This window comes from Euprymna scolopes, chromosome 23, assembly GCF_053919585.1.
Source record: "Euprymna scolopes isolate OS-2025 chromosome 23, ASM5391958v1, whole genome shotgun sequence".
Lineage (NCBI taxonomy): Eukaryota > Metazoa > Mollusca > Cephalopoda > Sepiida > Sepiolidae > Euprymna > Euprymna scolopes.
Window position 1 is genome coordinate 79,311,915 of NC_136504.1, and position 21,234 is coordinate 79,333,148.

Below are 21,234 nucleotides of genomic sequence, written 5' to 3' on the forward strand. Positions count from 1 at the left end.
AAAATAAATAAAAACAACCAAATTACGATTATTATTGAAAACAAAAAAAGCAAATTCTATGAACTTACCATTCTTGCTGAAAGATTCCTTTTTTGAAATCTTTGCTTTCTTCCATGCTCGAAATTTTCTGTTCTGCAAGTTCCTATTTTGATTCATGAGAAATATTTGAAGAATATTTGATTCGGTTATGCAAGACAATAATATCAATATAAATAGCACCTGTGGATTTTGTATGTTGATTTATTAAAAATATTTTTTTATAATACTGCATTTTAATTTGAACGATGAATTAATATATGTTAGTGCTTTTTTAAATATTCCAAATTGCCCATATTTTCATAATTTATAGAATTTGGTGTCATTTACTTTTAAACGTTTACGTTTAAACATTTTGATAGGGTTTTCATACTCTCTTGAGAACAACTTTATAAGCAAAAAAAAAAAAAAAAAATCCCCAATACTATAATTTGTACAAATAGATGGTTAAATAGCCTAAAAATAGGTGACATAGAAACAGACAAACAAATGCACGTGACTCATACTAGAGATAAATCATTTTCAGATTTTTATTGATTGGGATGAAACACCACCCTTTTCTTCAAGCGAAATACTGAGTTTCATAAAACTGTTGGGAAATTTAAAGAAAATAGGATAAAATAAAGAACTAGGAAATATATACATGTTTTTGTTTTCTCGAATTCTAAATGAATGTATTTGTTTTAATTTTAATTTAAGTGAAATCACGATATCGTTGCGTTGTAATAATAAATATTAAAGAATGAATTCTTTGTGTATAAGTAAATGTTGAGTTGAAAGCACTAATAAATAAAGGTCATAGTTAGATTTCACGGTTAGAGTCGGTAAAACCAGAAGTAAGAAGCGGTTAGTGCCGCAGATTGCGTCTTCCACTAACTACAAAAAAGCAAAAAGAAAATAATATTAATAATCGCGTTTTGTTTTTATTTATTTTTATTTTTATTTATATATATGGGAAAAACAGACAACATAAATCAGGGGGAAAAAAAAAACCCAAAACAAAGAACGGCATAACGATTGTATGATTCCAAACCGGTGTTTCCTCGTACTGTTCCTTGTGAACGCATCCGCTGCAGTGTAAATGGGGAGCAGAGAAAGGAGGAATGTAATAGAGAGAAAAGATGTTGCAACTTCTATTGAATCTGACCGATTTTGGCAGTGGACTCTCACCGGAAAAAATATAGGAATGTACCATTGTCAAGGAACTGTAGAGGTAATAGGCCTATAGCAAACCTCAGATAATGTGCTACAGTCTGTACGCATTACATTTGCATGTAATGTCATGATTTTTAATCCTATTAAGGTCAAAGTCGAAGGGGAAAATGAGTTCATTTTATTTATATAGATAGAAATAGATAGATAGAAGAAGAAGAAGAAGAAATAGAAATAGATAGATAGAAGATAGATAGAAGAAGATAGAATAGATAGATAGATAGAAGAAGAAGAAGAAGAAGAAGAAGAAGATAGAGAAGAAAGAAGAAGAAGAAAGAAGAAGAAGAATAGATAGATAGAATAGAAGATAGAAGAAGATAGAAAATAGAAGAAAAGATAGAAGAAGATAGAATAGAAGATAGATAGAAGATAGAAGAAGAAGATAGAAGATAAATAGATGATAGATAGAAGAAGAAGAAGAAGAAGAAGAAGATAGAATAGATAGAAGATAGAAGAATAGATAGATAGAATAGAATAGAAAGATAAATAGATAGAAGAAGATAGATAGAAAAAGATAGAAGAAAGAAAGAATAGAATAGAAGATAGATAGATTGATAGAAGATAATAGCGCACAGGATCACAGGATCACAGGTTATCTACTAACTAAACTGGGGCGTCTAGTATTACTTATGAAAATTTGTAGGTTTTGCTTATCTTGTTTGTATATGCGCACGGTTGAATACATCATTTCGTTTGTCAACGATCATACTGGATGATTCCTAAAAGGTGTTGTACACATCACAAAATGGTGACGTCATCCATTAAAACAGGGAAAAGAGATTCTTTATAATCGTGACGGAATTAAAGGTCAATCCATAGTGAAAAGGAGAAGAAAGAGAAGAACAAAAAAAAATGTATTTTTGTTATGATATCAACTTGTATTAATTTTGTATTTTTATTTCTTTTTATCGTTTGTGTCATTTTGTGCTTAAATATGAGGAAGAAAAAAACACAATTACCATTGCGAAATATTAATGGAAGAGAAAAAAGGTTAACAAATTGCTATAAGCTAAGTTTTTTAAGCAGGTACATGTCAGCTATTTATTGACTCAGGTTGTGAAGACAAGGGTGGCTTTCAAGGTCCCCCAAAAATTTTGAATTGAGTTTAACTTTAATAAAGTGAAAAGTTTTCTTACCATGAATTTTGATTTAATATGAAATTGATTACCTTAATTTTGCTGTTAAGTTCTTCAATAATGCTTCTGTGGATGAGGACAGAATCATTGAAGTTATAAGTGAACATGCCTGTCTCCAGCTCCACTTGACCTTGTTTGAGTAACAACTGTATCTCTAAGTTGATATCAAATTTTTGACGTGTTTTTTTCAAACTTTAAACACAAAATAAGAAGAGTTGTTAAAAAATTAAAAGAGTTGTAAAAAGTCAATCATTCGTTCATATGTACGTGTACATTAGTTAAAAGAAAAAAAAACAACAACAATCCAAAAACTCATTATAAATTTATTTCAACTCAAATAGGGGCTTTTCAAATGAGAGAACCAGTCAATATTTATTGTCCAACCGACTGAATAATCTATGATATATATATATATATATATATATATATATATATATATATATATATATATATATATATATATATATATATATATATGAATAATCTATATAATAATAATAATAATAATAATAATAATAATAATAATAATAATAATAATAATAATATATTTCTCTTAATATATTTGTCTGTCTGGCCGTTCTCACTTTGTCTCGAAACCTACTGGGCTGATCTGGCTGAAATTTTGCATGAACCTTTGTTATGATAAAGTGTAGCGCACTAAGTAATATGGTATCTGTTCTTCAAGTTTTTTGTGTTTCCTATTTCTCTGAAGTGGTTGGAAATCGTCGAATATATTTCATGTAATTCAGCAGCAAGTTCGCCAAACGTTGTGCGTAAATTGGCTTTTACTAAGGCTCTTAAATGATCATTGCCATATCCGATAGCTAAATACAACGCCTATCCTCTTCAAGACTGTCATCCCCACCATGAAATTTCTTAAAACACCATTGCGCTAGAATTATCGGAGGATAGAGTCGTGGTTGTGTAACCAACGAAAATATTGGTTTTTGGATTATTATTGGAGTTACACTCTCCCATAGGGCATTTAAACCTACAGATGACGTTTTTTTTTTTTTGTAATAGTTTAAGGGTTAGGGAAGTATTGTCTTTTATGACTAGGTTTTGGGTCTTAAATTTTTTATAGTAGATTATATTGAATATATTCAATTAATAGTAAATCAAAAACGAACTAGAATAATAATTATATTATCAAAGTTATGTTGACACACACAAAAAAATGGTCATACAATTACATTAATACAAAGATTATCAAACAAAATTATATGATTTAATAGATCTAGTTCTTTAAATCAGCTTTTGTAATAATTTTCAGGTTAATGAGAAATATAAAAAATTTGGGCGTTTTGTGCATAAAAAGACACCTGTAAAATATGGCAGTAAAAAATAAAAGGACCGCAAAACTTTATGATGTACTTAGTAATGAAAATTATTATCATATACTGAAAATTACAGAAGATAATCAAGTAGAATTTTAATAAGAAATAAAATTAATGGCAGTCATTTTATTTTTACCTGTAAAATTTACAGGTGTCTTTTTATGCACAAGTGTTAAAAATTATTATGAAAATAAGAATGAAAAATGTGTTGAAAAAATCTCACCTCTTGATTTCATGTTCGATTGCATCGATCTTATTTCGGAGTCTTTCTTGTGTTTCGATTTTCTCTTGGTGGAAAGCATTCATTTCAGCTAAAGTAAGCGCAGAATTTCTTACCTGCAAAAACAAAAATGTTTTTGATTTCAGCATTTTCGTTTCACTAGAATTTGTCTAATCACATAGTGATCACATGTAACAATATTTTGATAAAGAATGGCATCAAAACCGGAAGTAACTGCCATCTTACCCCCCTACTCGAATAAAAAGGAGAAGATGAAGTCTGGGAGGATTGTCTAATTAGAACAGTCGTTAATTCATGTGATGATAATCTCAAATAATCCCCCACTTAACACAATAATTTGAAGAGGAATGACTTCATCACCAGAAGTACCCCCCAGCCTATAACCTCCCCTACACGGCAAAAAAAGGAAGAGCTAATGTCTGGGGGGGGGGGGTTATCTCATTTAAACAGTTGCCAATCCATGTGATGATAATATCAAGTTGTCCCCAACTTAACAGCATTATTTGAAGAGGAATGATGTCATCACCAGAAGTTACCCCTCCCCTCCCTGCTTATACCGCCCCTACTGGTAAAACAGGAGGAGATAATATCTGATAGGATTGTTTCATTTAAACACTCACCAATATTTGTGAGGAGGCTCTCAAGTTGCCCCCACTTTACACCATAATTTGAATAGAAATTACGTCATCACTAGAAAGTACCCTCTGCCTATCGCTCCTTACTCGAAAAAAGGGGAAGAGATAATGTCTGAGACGATTGTTTAATTTAAACACTTATTAATCCATGTGATGATAATCTCAAGCTGTCCTCCACTTTACACTATAATTTGAAGAGGAATGATGTCATAACCCGAAGTTACTCCTCCCTACCTATCACTCCACACCTACTCAAACAGAAGAGGAATGACGTCATCACCGGAAGGTACACCCTGCCTATCACCTCCTGCTAAAATAAACGAAGGGATAATATCTGGGAGGATTGTCTCATTTAAACACTCACCAATTCATGTGAGGATAATCTCATGTTATCCCCAGGTTACTCTAAAATGTGAAATGGAATGATGTTATCACAGAAAGTACTCCCCTGCCTATCACCCTCTCCTGCATGAATAAAGAAGAGCAAATATTTGGGAGGATTGTCTCATTTAAACACTCACCAATCCATGTGAGGATAATCTCAAGTTGTCTATCACTTTACACCATAATTTGGAGAGTAATGACGTTATCAATGGAAGGTACTTTCTTGCCCCCACTACACAAATGAAGAAAAGGAGATAATGTCTAGGAGGATTGTCTCATTCAAACACTCAGCAATCTACGTGAGGATAATATCAAGTTGTCATTCATTTTACACCATACTTTCAGGAGAAATGACGTCATTACCGAAAAATACCCCCCTTCCTATTACCCCCTTACACGAATAAAGAGGAGGAGATAATGTCTGGGAGGATTGTCTCATTTAAACACTCACCAATCCATGTGAGGATAATCTCATGTTGTCCCCACTTTACACCTTAATTGTAAGAGGAATTATGTCATTTCCGGAAGTTACCGGAAATGCATGCGATGATAATCTCACATCATCCCCACCCACACCATAATATAAAGAGAAATGTCGCTGAATGACTTTACAGTTTTTCCTGATTACTACATAAATACAAAGCTTTAATAGTAAACACCATGTTTGAATGAATTGAATTAATGCATGCGCACAAATACAAATATGGCAGCTTGTTTAAATGAATAATTTGTATGTCAATTTGCTGATGTCTGTACGAGTTATTCATGTATGTAAACAAATACATTACTCGCTATAAACCATCTTTGGTGCATGAATATTATTTTCTGAGAATTTCAGTGTTATATGACCAGTAGTTTAAGAGTTTACCTGTTAGATATTTACACACACACATACGTATACTGTTTTATTTATATAGATTAGGAAGACTCCTGACCAAATTTACATCTAGTGGAAGGATGATTTCTTCTATTGTATTTCGTCCCTTTCTCGCAGAAGAGACGTTACTAGTCTTTTTCTACTCTGTTGTTTCCATAGAAAGTACTTGACAGAGCTACAATTTCTGGTTCCCATTTATACGATATTCACATTAGAATTCGTTTTGATACCACAACTAAGAAGAACTTTTCTCCCCTCCCCCCCTGTGTGTTTAATATAAATATAATTTCCATGAACAGAGTTTGTTTCCAATAACTTCCCACCTATGGAACACATTACTACAAGAATTTTTTCCTGTAGATTTTAACATGATCATCTTCAAATCCAATTTAAACAAATACTTGTCATTAATCGTCATCATAAGAAAACATTTTCTTCATTGTATTTATTATTTTCAATCCTCTCATAATGTTTTTCATTATTCAATTAAAAATGTGTCCTGTCGATAGGCCCATCAATTTACCAAATACAGCCCCATACAGAAGGGTATAGCCTCTCTTCGAAATGGCGATATCTATTTTTTCAATTAATTATTTTTAATTGTTAGCTGAGATACTACTGCCAAAAAGTAATTCGTTTTAAAAAGAATAATGTGTGTTGATATGCTGTATAAGAAATCAAATCAATCTACAAGCAATGTTCCCGCTTCCAAAGTAAATTTTCCTTCTAAGAGTAAGGCTTTTCAAGAATATAAAATAATTACAGTTATTTGACTTTCTTTGGCATTGAATAATCCATGAACTGGTTGATATGCCATAAGACAAATAAAACCATAACAAAACATCAATTGAAGATCTCATCAACTCTTATCCTCAACTGGCTTTTAGTCTCATTAGTAAAAACAAAATCTAAGTTAGATTACGCTAAATCTACATAACACTTTGCAAAAAATTTTACCTTGAAATCCTTAACCTTCTGAGCTATAGATTAGTAATTAAAGTGATTGGTACATCTCCCATTAAAAAATCTCGAGAGGCTAATGAATTTTATAGTCTAACGAATGTTACTATGACAACTCACAATCGTTGCATTCATGATAATAATTCATGTATTGTTGATGATATAAAAGAGCTGAGCTGATAATAGAAGAGAAAGGCATCTTTACGTTTATTTAAAGAAAGAGTATTAAATTTATTGTTTAACTTCTTTTTTATTATTGTTTTCGAAGCATGTGATAATACAAGTTCCCCACTTTTGTTGTACTCTGCAAGATGTGTCAAGCTTTGCTGGTTGGGCAGAAGGGGACAGACAAGGCAGCTTTGCATTGTATGGTTTCCCCTAACAGGCACATTTGCTGATGCTTGGATCAGTTTTGTAGTCCCATCTAGCTATAAAAACTTTCGATAATCATATTTCCGCTCTCGGATGGTGTAGTGTTTTCCACTGGAGTTTAGGTACTTTTGCACTAGGAGGGAGGGCCTCAAAAAGGAGGATTCCCATGTCATTAGGAGTCAACATTCTCTAGCCGTCTTGTCTATAAGTGTAGTTTGCTCGCTATCTGGGATATTGTTAGGGATTCGACCTGGCTGAGGAAGCTTCTCCCTGGTTCAATCATTGGTTCACTTCCATGAAGGACATTCATCACTGATAGTTTTTGTGATCTTTACTCAGCTGGCAACTTTCTGTCTCACATCTGTAGGGTCAATGCTAATGAGGAGATGCAAGTTTCCCAGGTTTGTCGGTATCAGGCAGCTAGTAATCAAGTGTTCTTTAATACTGAATCTAGTTTTTTGCCATGCGTTTATCTCTCCCGAACAGGACAACCTGTATAGGATTAGCATAGTTGTTGTTGTTCATTTTTGTTTTATTTACTTGATGGTATGACTGGCAATACGTTTTCTTTTGTGTATTCATTCTTAATATATACACCGTGGTTTTTTATATCATGAACTAATCTGATGATCATACACAGGCATAACATGAAGCACATCCACGTGTTAAAGATAATCAGTACTTTTCAAAAAAGGTTAGATTAAGCAAATAAAAAAAAAGGTACTTTTCAAAAAAGGTTAGATTAAGCAAATAAAAAAAAAAAGGTACTTTTCAAAAAAGGTTAGATTAAGCAAAAAAAAAAAGTACTTTTCAAAAAAGGTTAGATTAAGCAAAAAAAAAAAAAGGTACTTTTCAAAAAAGGTTAGATTAAGCAAATAAAAAAAAAGTACTTTTCAAAAAAGGTTAGATTAAGCAAAAAAAAAAGTACTTTTCAAAAAAGGTTAGATTAAGCAAATAAAAAAAAGTACTTTTCAAAAAAGGTTAGATTAAGCAAAAAAAAAAAAGGTACTTTTCAAAAAAGGTTAGATTAAGCAAAAAAAAAAAGGTACTTTTCAAAAAAGGTTAGATTAAGCAAAAAAAAAAGTACTTTTCAAAAAAGGTTAGATTAAGCAAATAAAAAAAAAAGGTACTTTTCAAAAAAGGTTAGATTAAGCAAATAAAAAAAGTACTTTTCAAAAAAGGTTAGATTAAGCAAATAAAAAAAAAAGGTACTTTTCAAAAAAGGTTAGATTAAGCAAAAAAAAAAAAGTACTTTTCAAAAAAGGTTAGATTAAGCAAATAAAAAAAAAGGTACTTTTCAAAAAAGGTTAGATTAAGCAAATAAAAAAAAAAAGGTACTTTTCAAAAAAGGTTAGATTAAGCAAAAAAAAAAGTACTTTTCAAAAAAGGTTAGATTAAGCAAAAAAAAAAAAAGGTACTTTTCAAAAAAGGTTAGATTAAGCAAATAAAAAAAAAAGTACTTTTCAAAAAAGGTTAGATTAAGCAAAAAAAAAAGTACTTTTCAAAAAAGGTTAGATTAAGCAAATAAAAAAAAGTACTTTTCAAAAAAGGTTAGATTAAGCAAAAAAAAAAAAAAGGTACTTTTCAAAAAAGGTTAGATTAAGCAAAAAAAAAAGGTACTTTTCAAAAAAGGTTAGATTAAGCAAAAAAAAAAGTACTTTTCAAAAAAGGTTAGATTAAGCAAATAAAAAAAAAAGAAGGAAAATTCTATTAGAAGTTAAAAAATTAAAGCTAAATGTCAGAATATAATGCCACGCTTATTATCCTAATCAAAAACTAAGCTTACACGAGAAGCCCGGTGAAAAAGCCTTTACTGGACATACAAAAACGGATGCGCCATTTTTTTCTTTTAAATATTTAGATGGTATCTTCTCATTTACATTTTCAAACACTGTAAAAGCTTTATGATTTTATTTCTGTTGTTGGATTTTGGTCTTCTTTTCGTTTTATCTGTTAAATGATATTTGTTATGACCCCACATCTATAGAGAGGGCTTCATTCATTCTGAACTCTGCTATAATTAAACTTCTTAAAAAAGAGTAATTTTCATTTTGTAACAAAAGATGAGCTATATCCACTGGCCACTCCAAAATCACAAAATTCAATTTACTTCCAGCTTTTGAGGTTCTGAACCAAGACCAGGAATACACATTCATTCACTGTACATGTTTAGTAAAGGTGTATTCTAGATATGGCAAGCCTGAAATGGGAAGAATATTTAATTAAGAGAAAAATACCCAAGAAATTGATTAGCATCTTTGAAATAATGTTTTCTTGCATATGCCAAAAAATTAGACAACTGGAGATACTGTAGAATTAATGTCTACTTCAAATAATGAACACCCTGGTCAATAAGTTTGAATGTCTAGTAATAAAACAGCCTGTCATTCTCAAGTGATTTGTCTTACCTCAAATAACAGCAATATCTCTGTATATATATTCCAGTAAAACAAGCAGAAGCAGTTAACTTTTATCAGTCAAAGAGATTGAGATGGGCCTCTAGGTTTCAAACTGAATAACTCTTTATGTTTAAGTTGTTTGTTTCAGTCATTTTTTTTTTTTTTACACAGTGATCACCACTTATCAAAGCCCGGAAGCCACTCAGGGATAAAGGTTATTGCAAGTACATTACGTTAGTGTGGAGATTTGATGAAGTGTTTAATTAAGGGGGCGGTTCATTAGGAATTTGTTAACATTGGACTTGAAGATATCCAAGTTGTAGTCCGGAGGGAAGCAGGCAGACGGAACAGAGTTCCACAGGCGTGCAGTTCTAAGAAAGTTTTGTATAAAGTCAGGAATTTAAGCAAGCTGTTCTTTTGTTTTATGTTTAGTTAGAAGTGACTGTCATTCTGATTGCAAGTCTATTGTTGGGGAAACCAAATGTATCATCGTAAGTCCACCAACTAAAATATTGTTCCTTTCATCGTAATTTTATTTGGAATGGAAATCCCTTTTGTAGCAGGACTGACTGAAACCACATGACTGACACTACAGCTTGTGTTGAAATCGAGTACTGAATTTGGATGAAGACAACAAGGGGACAATCACAGTCTGTGCAGTGAATACTCACAAATGTTAGCCTGTTATAAAAAAAAGATCTTAAAAATAAAAACTGAATGAAATACAAATTTTTTGAGATGACAGTTTTTACTTCTTGCTTATCATAATTGTTAAGAAAAAAACTTTTGTGAAATGAAAGATTATTTACTTGTTGTTCTTTATAAACTTTAGTCCTTCTGATTTGGCAAAATTTCGCCCAAACTTTTGAATCGACTCCATCAGGACTGTTGGTCAACTTGTCCATTTCTTTCAAAGTGGATTCAATCAATGCTTGTGTTGCAGATTTCGGTCTTGAGCTCGACCCACTCTCCTGCTGTGGATTTGCATTGGAATCCCTCTCAGGTGAATTGACTGATGCAGATGAGACTTTCAAGGAAAATGTCCTGCAGGAAAAGATGAAACATCACTGAACTTTTATACAAACTGTGTAGAGGCTCTCACACATATACATATATTGCAGTCACTTATTTTGATGCATTATTTTGTTTTGGTGTAAAAAGGCGATAACATTTAAGACATGTTGGTAACTTTACAAGAGTGTACTTACAGAATTACAGAAATAGTATGCTACATAAAGTTTGCGCCCAATACTGGGGCTATGGCTACCAAGTGCACCAAGACTGTAACAATAACTATCCATAGTCTCTGGAAAATTTCATCTCCATTTGAATTAGAGTAAATCAATATCGTACCTCGACAATTGATCCATATGGCATGATTATGTTGACACACTAGTTTCCATTAGAGCGCCAAAGTTAAGCAATGTTGATCTTGATCAATACAAAGAAAATCCAAGGCATTGTATATCATCTCTTCTAACTGGGATATACACACTGACTAGAAGTTGCATATGAATTTATGTTCTCCATAAAACTTTCATTTTCAGTGGAAGGTGAAATATCTGACACTGGAAGAATACTATAAAAAGTGGTAATACTGATTATTCGAATTGCCCATGAATCAATTGATTGGATTGTGTATGAATACAATTTGTTGGGCTAATTTTTGCAAAGTGCCAGCAGGGGTGTTTTCCTGATGATAGTTAAAGTCAGACAGTGGTATGAATTGAATGTGCTGAGGCTGGTTCCTTCTAACTAACCAAACTAGAATGGAATCTGCTAGGATGCATGTCATCTCCCCCCTCTCCTTTTGTAAATATTACTATTGGCTGTTTTTAATTCCTTTCCAATTCTACAAAAATAAAACAAATTTTCTGTTATACAGCAATACCGTCATCAATTCTTTCTTCTGTGAATTCAATGGACATTTTATATAACTGTTTCAACCATGAAACAAAAGAACCATTCATTTATCCATTATATACGTTTCCTATGTAGAATACACAAAGAGATTTATTATGATTTGCTCTGGTTAGACCAGATTGCACCTTCTCATGACGGTTTTCAAACCCTTACTACTTCCGTGTTGGCTTATGACAAATTGGAAGCATGTGTTTTTTTTTTTTTTTTTTTTTTTTGCGACATTATCACTAGAAGATTGCCTTACAGAATAACAAACATTTTCTATTTGTGTTTTTTTTTGTTTTTTTTGCGACATTATCACTAGAAGATTGCCTTACAGAATAACAAACATTTTCTATTTGTGTTTTTTTTTGTTTTTTTTGCGACATTATCACTAGAAGATTGCCTTACAGAATAACAAACATTTTCTATTTGTGTTTTTTTTTGTTTTTTTTGCGACATTATAACTAGAAGATTGCCTTACAGAATAACAAACATTTTCTATTTGTGTTTTTTTTTGTTTTTTTTTGCGACATTATCACTAGAAGATTGCCTTACAGAATAACAAACATTTTCTATTTGTGTTTTTTTTGTTTTTTTTGCGACATTATCACTAGAAGATTGCCTTACAGAATAACAAACATTTTCTATTTGTGTTTTTTTTTGTTTTTTTTTGCGACATTATCACTAGAAGATTGCCTTACAGAATAACAAACATTTTCTATTTGTGTTTTTTTTTGTTTTTTTTTGCGACATTATCACTAGAAGATTGCCTTACAGAATAACAAACATTTTCTATTTGTGTTTTTTTTGTTTTTTTTTTGCGACATTATCACTAGAAGATTGCCTTACAGAATAACAAACATTTTCTATTTGTGTTTTTTTTTGTTTTTTTTGCGACATTATCACTAGAAGATTGCCTTACAGAATAACAAACATTTTCTATTTGTGTTTTTTTTTGTTTTTTTTGCGACATTATCACTAGAAGATTGCTTTACAGAATAACAAACATTTTCTATTTGTGTTTTTTTTGGTTTTTTTTGCGACATTATCACTAGAAGATTGCCTTACAGAATAACAAACATTTTCTATTTGTGTTTTTTTTTGTTTTTTTTGCGACATTATCACTAGAAGATTGCCTTACAGAATAACAAACATTTTCTATTTGTGTTTTTTTTTGTTTTTTTTGCGACATTATCACTAGAAGATTGCCTTACAGAATAACAAACATTTTCTATTTGTGTTTTTTTTTGTTTTTTTTGCGACATTATCACTAGAAGATTGCCTTACAGAATAACAAACATTTTCTATTTGTGTTTTTTTTTGTTTTTTTTTGCGACATGATCACTAGAAGATTGCCTTACAGAATAACAAACATTTTCTATTTGTGTTTTTTTTTGTTTTTTTTTGCGACATTATCACTAGAAGATTGCCTTACAGAATAACAAACATTTTCTATTTGTGTTTTTTTTTTGTTTTTTTTTGCGACATTATCACTAGAAGATTGCCTTACAGAATAACAAACATTTTCTATTTGTGTTTTTTTTGTTTTTTTTTTGCGACATTATCACTAGAAGATTGCCTTACAGAATAACAAACATTTTCTATTTGTGTTTTTTTTGTTTTTTTTTTGCGATATTATCACTAGAAGATTGCCTTACAGAATAACAAACATTTTCTATTTGTGTTTTTTTTTGTTTTTTTTTGCGACATTATATCTAGAAGATTGCCTTACAGAATAACAAACATTTTCTATTTGTGTTTTTTTTTGTTTTTTTTTGCGACATTATCACTAGAGGATTGCCTTACAGAATAACAAACATTTTCTATTTGTGTTTTTTTTGTTTTTTTTTGCGACATTATCACTAGCAGATGGCCTTACAGAATAACAAACATTTTCTATTTGTGTTTTTTTTTGTTTTTTTTGGCGACATTATCACTAGAAGATTGCCTTACAGAATAACAAACATTTTCTATTTGTGTTTTTTTTGTTTTTTTTGCGACATTATCACTAGAAGATTGCCTTACAGAATAACAAACATTTTCTATTTGTGTTTTTTTTTGTTTTTTTTGCGACATTATCACTAGAAGATTGCCTTACAGAATAACAAACATTTTCTATTTGTGTTTTTTTTTTTTTTTTGCGACATTATCACTAGAAGATTGCCTTACAGAATAACAAACATTTTCTATTTGTGTTTTTTTTTGTTTTTTTTTGCGACATTATCACTAGAAGATTGCCTTACAGAATAACAAACATTTTCTATTTGTGTTTCTTTTGTTTTTTTTGCGACATTATCACTAGAAGATTGCCTTACAGAATAACAAACATTTTCTATTTGTGTTTTTTTTTGTTTTTTTTGCGACATTATCACTAGAAGATTGCCTTACAGAATAACAAACATTTTCTATTTGTGTTTTTTTTGTTTTTTTTGCGACATTATCACTAGAAGATTGCCTTACAGAATAACAAACATTTTCTATTTGTGTTTTTTTTGTTTTTTTTTGCGACATTATCACTAGAAGATTGCCTTACAGAATAACAAACATTTTCTATTTGTGTTTTTTTTGTTTTTTTTGCGACATTATCACTAGAAGATTGCCTTACAGAATAACAAACATTTTCTATTTGTGTTTTTTTTTTGTTTTTTTTTGCGACATTATCACTAGAAGATTGCCTTACAGAATAACAAACATTTTCTATTTGTGTTTTTTTTTGTTTTTTTTGCGACATTATCACTAGAAGATTGCCTTACAGAATAACAAACATTTTCTATTTGTGTTTTTTTTTGTTTTTTTTTGCGACATTATCACTAGAAGATTGCCTTACAGAATAACAAACATTTTCTATTTGTGTTTTTTTTTGTTTTTTTTGCGACATTATCACTAGAAGATTGCCTTACAGAATAACAAACATTTTCTATTTGTGTTTTTTTTTGTTTTTTTTTGCGACATGATCACTAGAAGATTGCCTTACAGAATAACAAACATTTTCTATTTGTGTTTTTCTTGTTTTTTTTTTGCGACATTATCACTAGAAGATTGCCTTACAGAATAACAAACATTTTCTATTTGTGTTTTTTTTGTTTTTTTTTGCGACATTATCACTAGAAGATTGCCTTACAGAATAACAAACATTTTCTATTTGTGTTTTTTTTTGTTTTTTTTGCGACATTATCACTAGAAGATTGCCTTACAGAATAACAAACATTTTCTATTTGTGTTTTTTTTTGTTTTTTTTTGCGACATTATCACTAGAGGATTGCCTTACAGAATAACAAACATTTTCTATTTGTGTTTTTTTTGTTTTTTTTTTGCGACATTATCACTAGAAGATGGCCTTACAGAATAACAAACATTTTCTATTTGTGTTTTTTTTGTTTTTTTTGCGACATTATCACTAGAAGATTGCCTTACAGAATAACAAACATTTTCTATTTGTGTTTTTTTTGTTTTTTTTGCGACATTATCACTAGAGGGTTGCCTTACAGAATAACAAACATTTTCTATTTGTGTTTTTTTTGTTTTTTTTGCGACATTATCACTAGAAGATTGCCTTACAGAATAACAAACATTTTCTATTTGTGTTTTTTTTGGTTTTTTTTGCGACATTATCACTAGAAGATTGCCTTACAGAATAACAAACATTTTCTATTTGTGTTTTTTTTGTTTTTTTTGCGACATTATCACTAGAAGTTTGCTCACAGAATAACAAACATTTTCTATTTGTGTTTTTTTTTTGTTTTTTTTGCGACATTATCACTAGAAGATTGCCTTACAGAATAACAAACATTTTCTATTTGTGTTTTTTTTTGTTTTTTTTGCGACATTATCACTAGAAGATTGCCTTACAGAATAACAAACATTTTCTATTTGTGTTTTTTTTTGTTTTTTTTTTGCGACATTATCACTAGAAGATTGCCTTACAGAATAACAAACATTTTCTATTTGTGTTTTTTTTTGTTTTTTTTGCGACATTATCACTAGAAGATTGCCTTACAGAATAACAAAAATTTTCTATTTGTGTTTTTTTTTGTTTTTTTTGCGACATGATCACTAGAAGATTGCCTTACAGAATAACAAACATTTTCTATTTGTGTTTTTTTTTGTTTTTTTTTGCGACATTATCACTAGAAGATTGCCTTACAGAATAACAAACATTTTCTATTTGTGTTTTTTTTGTTTTTTTTTGCGACATTATCACTAGAAGATTGCCTTACAGAATAACAAACATTTTCTATTTGTGTTTTTTTTTGTTTTTTTTTGCGACATTATCACTAGAAGATTGCCTTACAGAATAACAAACATTTTCTATTTGTGTTTTTTTTTGTTTTTTTTTGCGACATTATCACTAGAGGATTGCCTTACAGAATAACAAACATTTTCTATTTGTGTTTTTTTTGTTTTTTTTTGCGACATTATCACTAGAAGATGGCCTTACAGAATAACAAACATTTTCTATTTGTGTTTTTTTTGTTTTTTTTGCGACATTATCACTAGAAGATTGCCTTACAGAATAACAAACATTTTCTATTTGTGTTTTTTTTGTTTTTTTTGCGACATTATCACTAGAAGGTTGCCTTACAGAATAACAAACATTTTCTATTTGTGTTTTTTTTGTTTTTTTTGCGACATTATCACTAGAAGATTGCCTTACAGAATAACAAACATTTTCTATTTGTGTTTTTTTTTGTTTTTTTTTGCGACATTATCACTAGAAGATTGCCTTACAGAATAACAAACATTTTCTATTTGTGTTTTTTTTGTTTTTTTTTGCGACATTATCACTAGAAGATTGCCTTACAGAATAACAAACTTTTTCTATTTGTGTTTTTTTTTGTTTTTTTTGCGACATTATCACTAGAAGATTGCCTTACAGAATAACAAACATTTTCTATTTGTGTTTTTTTTTGTTTTTTTTGCGACATTATCACTAGAAGATTGCCTTACAGAATAACAAACATTTTCTATTTGTGTTTTTTTTTGTTTTTTTTGCGACATTATCACTAGAAGATTGCCTTACAGAATAACAAACATTTTCTATTTGTGTTTTTTTTTGTTTTTTTTGCGACATTATCACTAGAAGATTGCCTTACAGAATAACAAAAATTTTCTATTTGTGTTTTTTTTTGTTTTTTTTTGCGACATGATCACTAGAAGATTGCCTTACAGAATAACAAACATTTTCTATTTGTTTTTTTTTGTTTTTTTTTTATCGACATTATCACTAGAAGATTGCCTTACAGAATAACAAACATTTTCTATTTGTGTTTTTTTTGTTTTTTTTTGCGACATTATCACTAGAAGATTGCCTTACAGAATAACAAACATTTTCTATTTGTGTTTTTTTTTGTTTTTTTTTGCGACATTATCACTAGAAGATTGCCTTACAGAATAACAAACATTTTCTATTTGTGTTTTTTTTTGTTTTTTTTTGCGACATTATCACTAGAGGATTGCCTTACAGAATAACAAACATTTTCTATTTGTGTTTTTTTTGTTTTTTTTGCGACATTATCACTAGAAGATGGCCTTACAGAATAACAAACATTTTCTATTTGTGTTTTTTTTGTTTTTTTTGCGACATTATCACTAGAAGATTGCCTTACAGAATAACAAACATTTTCTATTTGTGTTTTTTTTGTTTTTTTTGCGACATTATCACTAGAAGGTTGCCTTACAGAATAACAAACATTTTCTATTTGTGTTTTTTTTTGTTTTTTTTGCGACATTATCACTAGAAGATTGCCTTACAGAATAACAAACATTTTCTATTTGTGTTTTTTTTGTTTTTTTTTTGCGACATTATCACTAGAAGATTGCCTTACAGAATAACAAACATTTTCTATTTGTGTTTTTTTTGTTTTTTTTTGCGACATTATCACTAGAAGATTGCCTTACAGAATAACAAACTTTTTCTATTTGTGTTTTTTTTGTTTTTTTTGCGACATTATCACTAGAAGATTGCCTTACAGAATAACAAACATTTTCTATTTGTGTTTTTTTTTGTTTTTTTTGCGACATTATCACTAGAAGATTGCCTTACAGAATAACAAACATTTTCTATTTGTGTTTTTTTTTGTTTTTTTTGCGACATTATCACTAGAAGATTGCCTTACAGAATAACAAACATTTTCTATTTGTGTTTTTTTTTGTTTTTTTTGCGACATTATCACTAGAAGATTGCCTTACAGAATAACAAACATTTTCTATTTGTGTTTTTTTTGTTTTTTTTTGCAACATTATCACTAGAAGATTGCCTTACAGAATAACAAACATTTTCTATTTGTGTTTTTTTTGTTTTTTTTTTGCGACATTATCACTAGAAGATTGCCTTACAGAATAACAAACATTTTGTATTTGTGTTTTTTTTGTTTTTTTTGCGACATTATATCTAGAAGATTGCCTTACAGAATAACAAACATTTTCTATTTGTGTTTTTTTTTGTTTTTTTTGCGACATTATCACTAGAAGATTGCCTTACAGAATAACAAACATTTTCTATTAGTGTTTTTTTTTGTTTTTTTTGTGACATTATCACTAGAAGATTGCCTTACAGAATAACAAACATTTTCTATTTGTGTTTTTTTTGGTTTTTTTTGCGACATTATCACTAGAAGATTGCCTTACAGAATAACAAACATTTTCTATTTATGTTTTTTTTGTTTTTTTTTGCGACATTATCACTAGAAGATTGCCTTACAGAATAACAAACATTTTCTATTTGTGTTTTTTTTGTTTTTTTTTGCGACATTATCACTAGAAGATTGCCTTACAGAATAACAAACATTTTCTATTTGTGTTTTTTTTTGTTTTATTTGCGACATTATCACTAGAAGATTGCCTTACAGAATAACAAACATTTTCTATTTGTGTTTTTTTTTGTTTTTTTTTGCGACATTATCACTAGAAGATTGCCTTACAGAATAACAAACATTTTCTATTTGTGTTTGTTTTTGTTTTTTTTGCGACATTATCACTAGAAGATTGCCTTACAGAATAACAAACATTTTCTATTTGTGTTTTTTTTGTTTTTTTTGCGACATTATCACTAGAAGATTGCCTTACAGAATAACAAACATTTTCTATTTGTGTTTTTTTTGTTTTTTTTGCGACATTATCACTAGAAGATTGCCTTACAGAATAACAAACATTTTCTATTTGTGTTTTTTTTTGTTATTTTGCGACATTATCACTAGAAGATTGCCTTACAGAATAACAAACATTTTCTATTTGTGTTTTTTTTTGTTTTTTTTTGCGACATTATCACTAGAAGATTGCCTTACAGAATAACAAACATTTTCTATTTGTGTTTTTTTTTGTTTTTTTTGCGACATTATCACTAGAAGATTGCCTTACAGAATAACAAACATTTTCTATTTGTGTTTTTTTTGTTTTTTTTGCGACATTATCACTAGAAGATTGCCTTACAGAATAACAAACATTTTCTATTTGTGTTTTTTTTTGTTTTTTTTTGCGACATTATCACTAGAAGATTGCCTTACAGAATAACAAACATTTTCTATTTGTGTTTTTTTTTTTTTTTGCGACATTATCACTAGAAGATTGCCTTACAGAATAACAAACATTTTCGATTTGTGTTTTTTTTTGTTTTTTTTTGAAACATTATCACTAGAAGATTGCCTTACAGAATAACAAACATTTTCTATTTGTGTTTTTTTTTGTTTTTTTTGCGACATTATCACTAGAAGATTGCCTTACAGAATAACAAACATTTTCTATTTGTGTTTTTTTTGTTTTTTTTGCGACATTATCACTAGAAGATTGCCTTACAGAATAACAAACATTTTCTATTTGTGTTTTTTTTGTTTTTTTTTGCGACATTATCACAAGAAGATTGCCTTACAGAATAACAAACATTTTCTATTTGTGTTTTTTTTGTTTTTTTTTGCGACATTATCACTAGAAGGTTGCCTTACAGAATAACAAACATTTTCTATCACTGTTTTTTTTTGTTTTTTTTGCGACATTATCACTAGAAGATTGCCTTACAGAATAACAAACATTTTCTATTTGTGTTTTTTTTGTTTTTTTTTTGCGACATTATCACTAGAAGATTGCCTTACAGAATAACAAACATTTTCTATTTGTGTTTTTTTTTTTTTTTGTGACATTATCACTAGAAGATTGCCTTACAGAATAACAAACGTTTTCTATTTGTGTTTTTTTTGTTTTTTTTTGCGACATTATCACTAGAAGATTGCCTTACAGAATAACAAACATTTTCTATTTGTGTTTTTTTTTGTTTTTTTTTGCGACATTATCACTAGAAGATTGCCTTACAGAATAACAAACATTTTCTATTTGTGTTTTTTTTGTTTTTTTTTTGCGACATTATCACTAGAAGATTGCCTTACAGAATAACAAACATTTTCTATTTGTGTTTTTTTTGTTTTTTTTTTGCGACATTATCACTAGAAGATTGCCTTACAGAATAACAAACATTTTCTATTTGTGTTTTTTTTTGTTTTTTTTGCGACATTATCACTAGAAGATTGCCTTACAGAATAACAAACATTTTCTATTTGTGTTTTTGTTTGTTTTTTTTTGCGACATTATCACTAGAAGATTGCCTTACAGAATAACAAACATTTTCTATTTGTGTTTGTTTTTGTTTTTTTTGCGACATTATCACTAGAAGATTGCCTTACAGAATAACAAAAGTTTTCTATTTGTGTTTTTTTTTGTTTTTTTTGCGACATTATCACTAGAAGATTGCCTTACAGAATTACAAACATTTTCTATTTGTGTTTTTTTTTATTTTGCGACATTATCACTAGAAGATTGCCTTACAGAATAACAAACATTTTCTATTTGTGTTTTTTTTTGTTTTTTTTTGCGACATTATCACTAGAAGATTGCCTTACAGAATAACAAACATTTTCTATTTGTGTTTTTTTTGTTTTTTTTTTGCGACATTATCACTAGAAGATTGCCTTACAGAATAACAAACATTTTCTATTTGTGTTTTTTTTTGTTTTTTTTGCGACATTATCACTAGAAGATTGCCTTACAGAATAACAAACATTTTCTATTTGTGTTTTTTTTGTTTTTTTTTGCGACATTATCACTAGAAGATTGCCTTACAGAATAACAAACATTTTCTATTTGTGTTTTTTTTTGTTTTTTTTGCGACATTATCACTAGAAGATTGCCTTACAGAATAACAAACATTTTCTATTTGTGTTTTTTTTGGTTTTTTTGCGACATTATCACTAGAAGATTGCCTTACAGAATAACAAACATTTTCTATTTGTGTTTTTTTTTGTTTTTTTTGCGACATTATCACTAGAAGATTGCCTTACAGAATAACAAACATTTTCCATTTGTGTTTTTTTTTGTTTTTTTTTGCGACATGATCACTAGAAGATTGCCTTACAGAATAACAAACATTTTCTATTTGTGTTTTTTTTTGTTTTTTTTGCGACATTATCACTAGAAGATTGCCTTACAGAATAACAAACATTTTCTATTTGTGTTTTTATTTTGTTTTTTTTGCGACATTATCACTAGAAGATTGCCTTACAGAATAACAAACATTTTCTATTTGTGTTTTTTTGTTGTTTTTTTTGCGACATTATCACTAGAAGATTGCCTTACAGAATAACAAACATTTTCTATTTGTGTTTTTTTTTGTTTTTTTTGCGACATTATCACTAGAAGATTGCCTTACAGAATAACAAACATTTTCTATTTGTGTTTTTTTTGTTTTTTTTTGCGAC

General features: G+C 29.3%; 1 protein-coding gene across 5 annotated transcripts in view; it reads right to left on the minus strand.

Annotated features, from left to right (window-relative positions):
• LOC145246036 (cilia- and flagella-associated protein 43-like) overlaps window positions 1-21,234 on the minus strand; it is a 456,783-nt gene that overhangs the window by 12,022 nt on the left and 423,527 nt on the right. For all 5 annotated transcript variants that reach the window (XM_080107869.1, XM_080107868.1, XM_080107867.1 and 2 more), the window contains 4 exons: window positions 10,399-10,633; window positions 3,945-4,057; window positions 2,417-2,576; window positions 69-142 (listed from right to left, as the gene is read on the minus strand). In XM_080107869.1, the coding sequence (XP_079963995.1) occupies window positions 69-142; window positions 2,417-2,576; window positions 3,945-4,057; window positions 10,399-10,633 (582 nt within the window). The remainder of the gene's footprint in view (window positions 1-68; window positions 143-2,416; window positions 2,577-3,944; window positions 4,058-10,398; window positions 10,634-21,234) is intronic.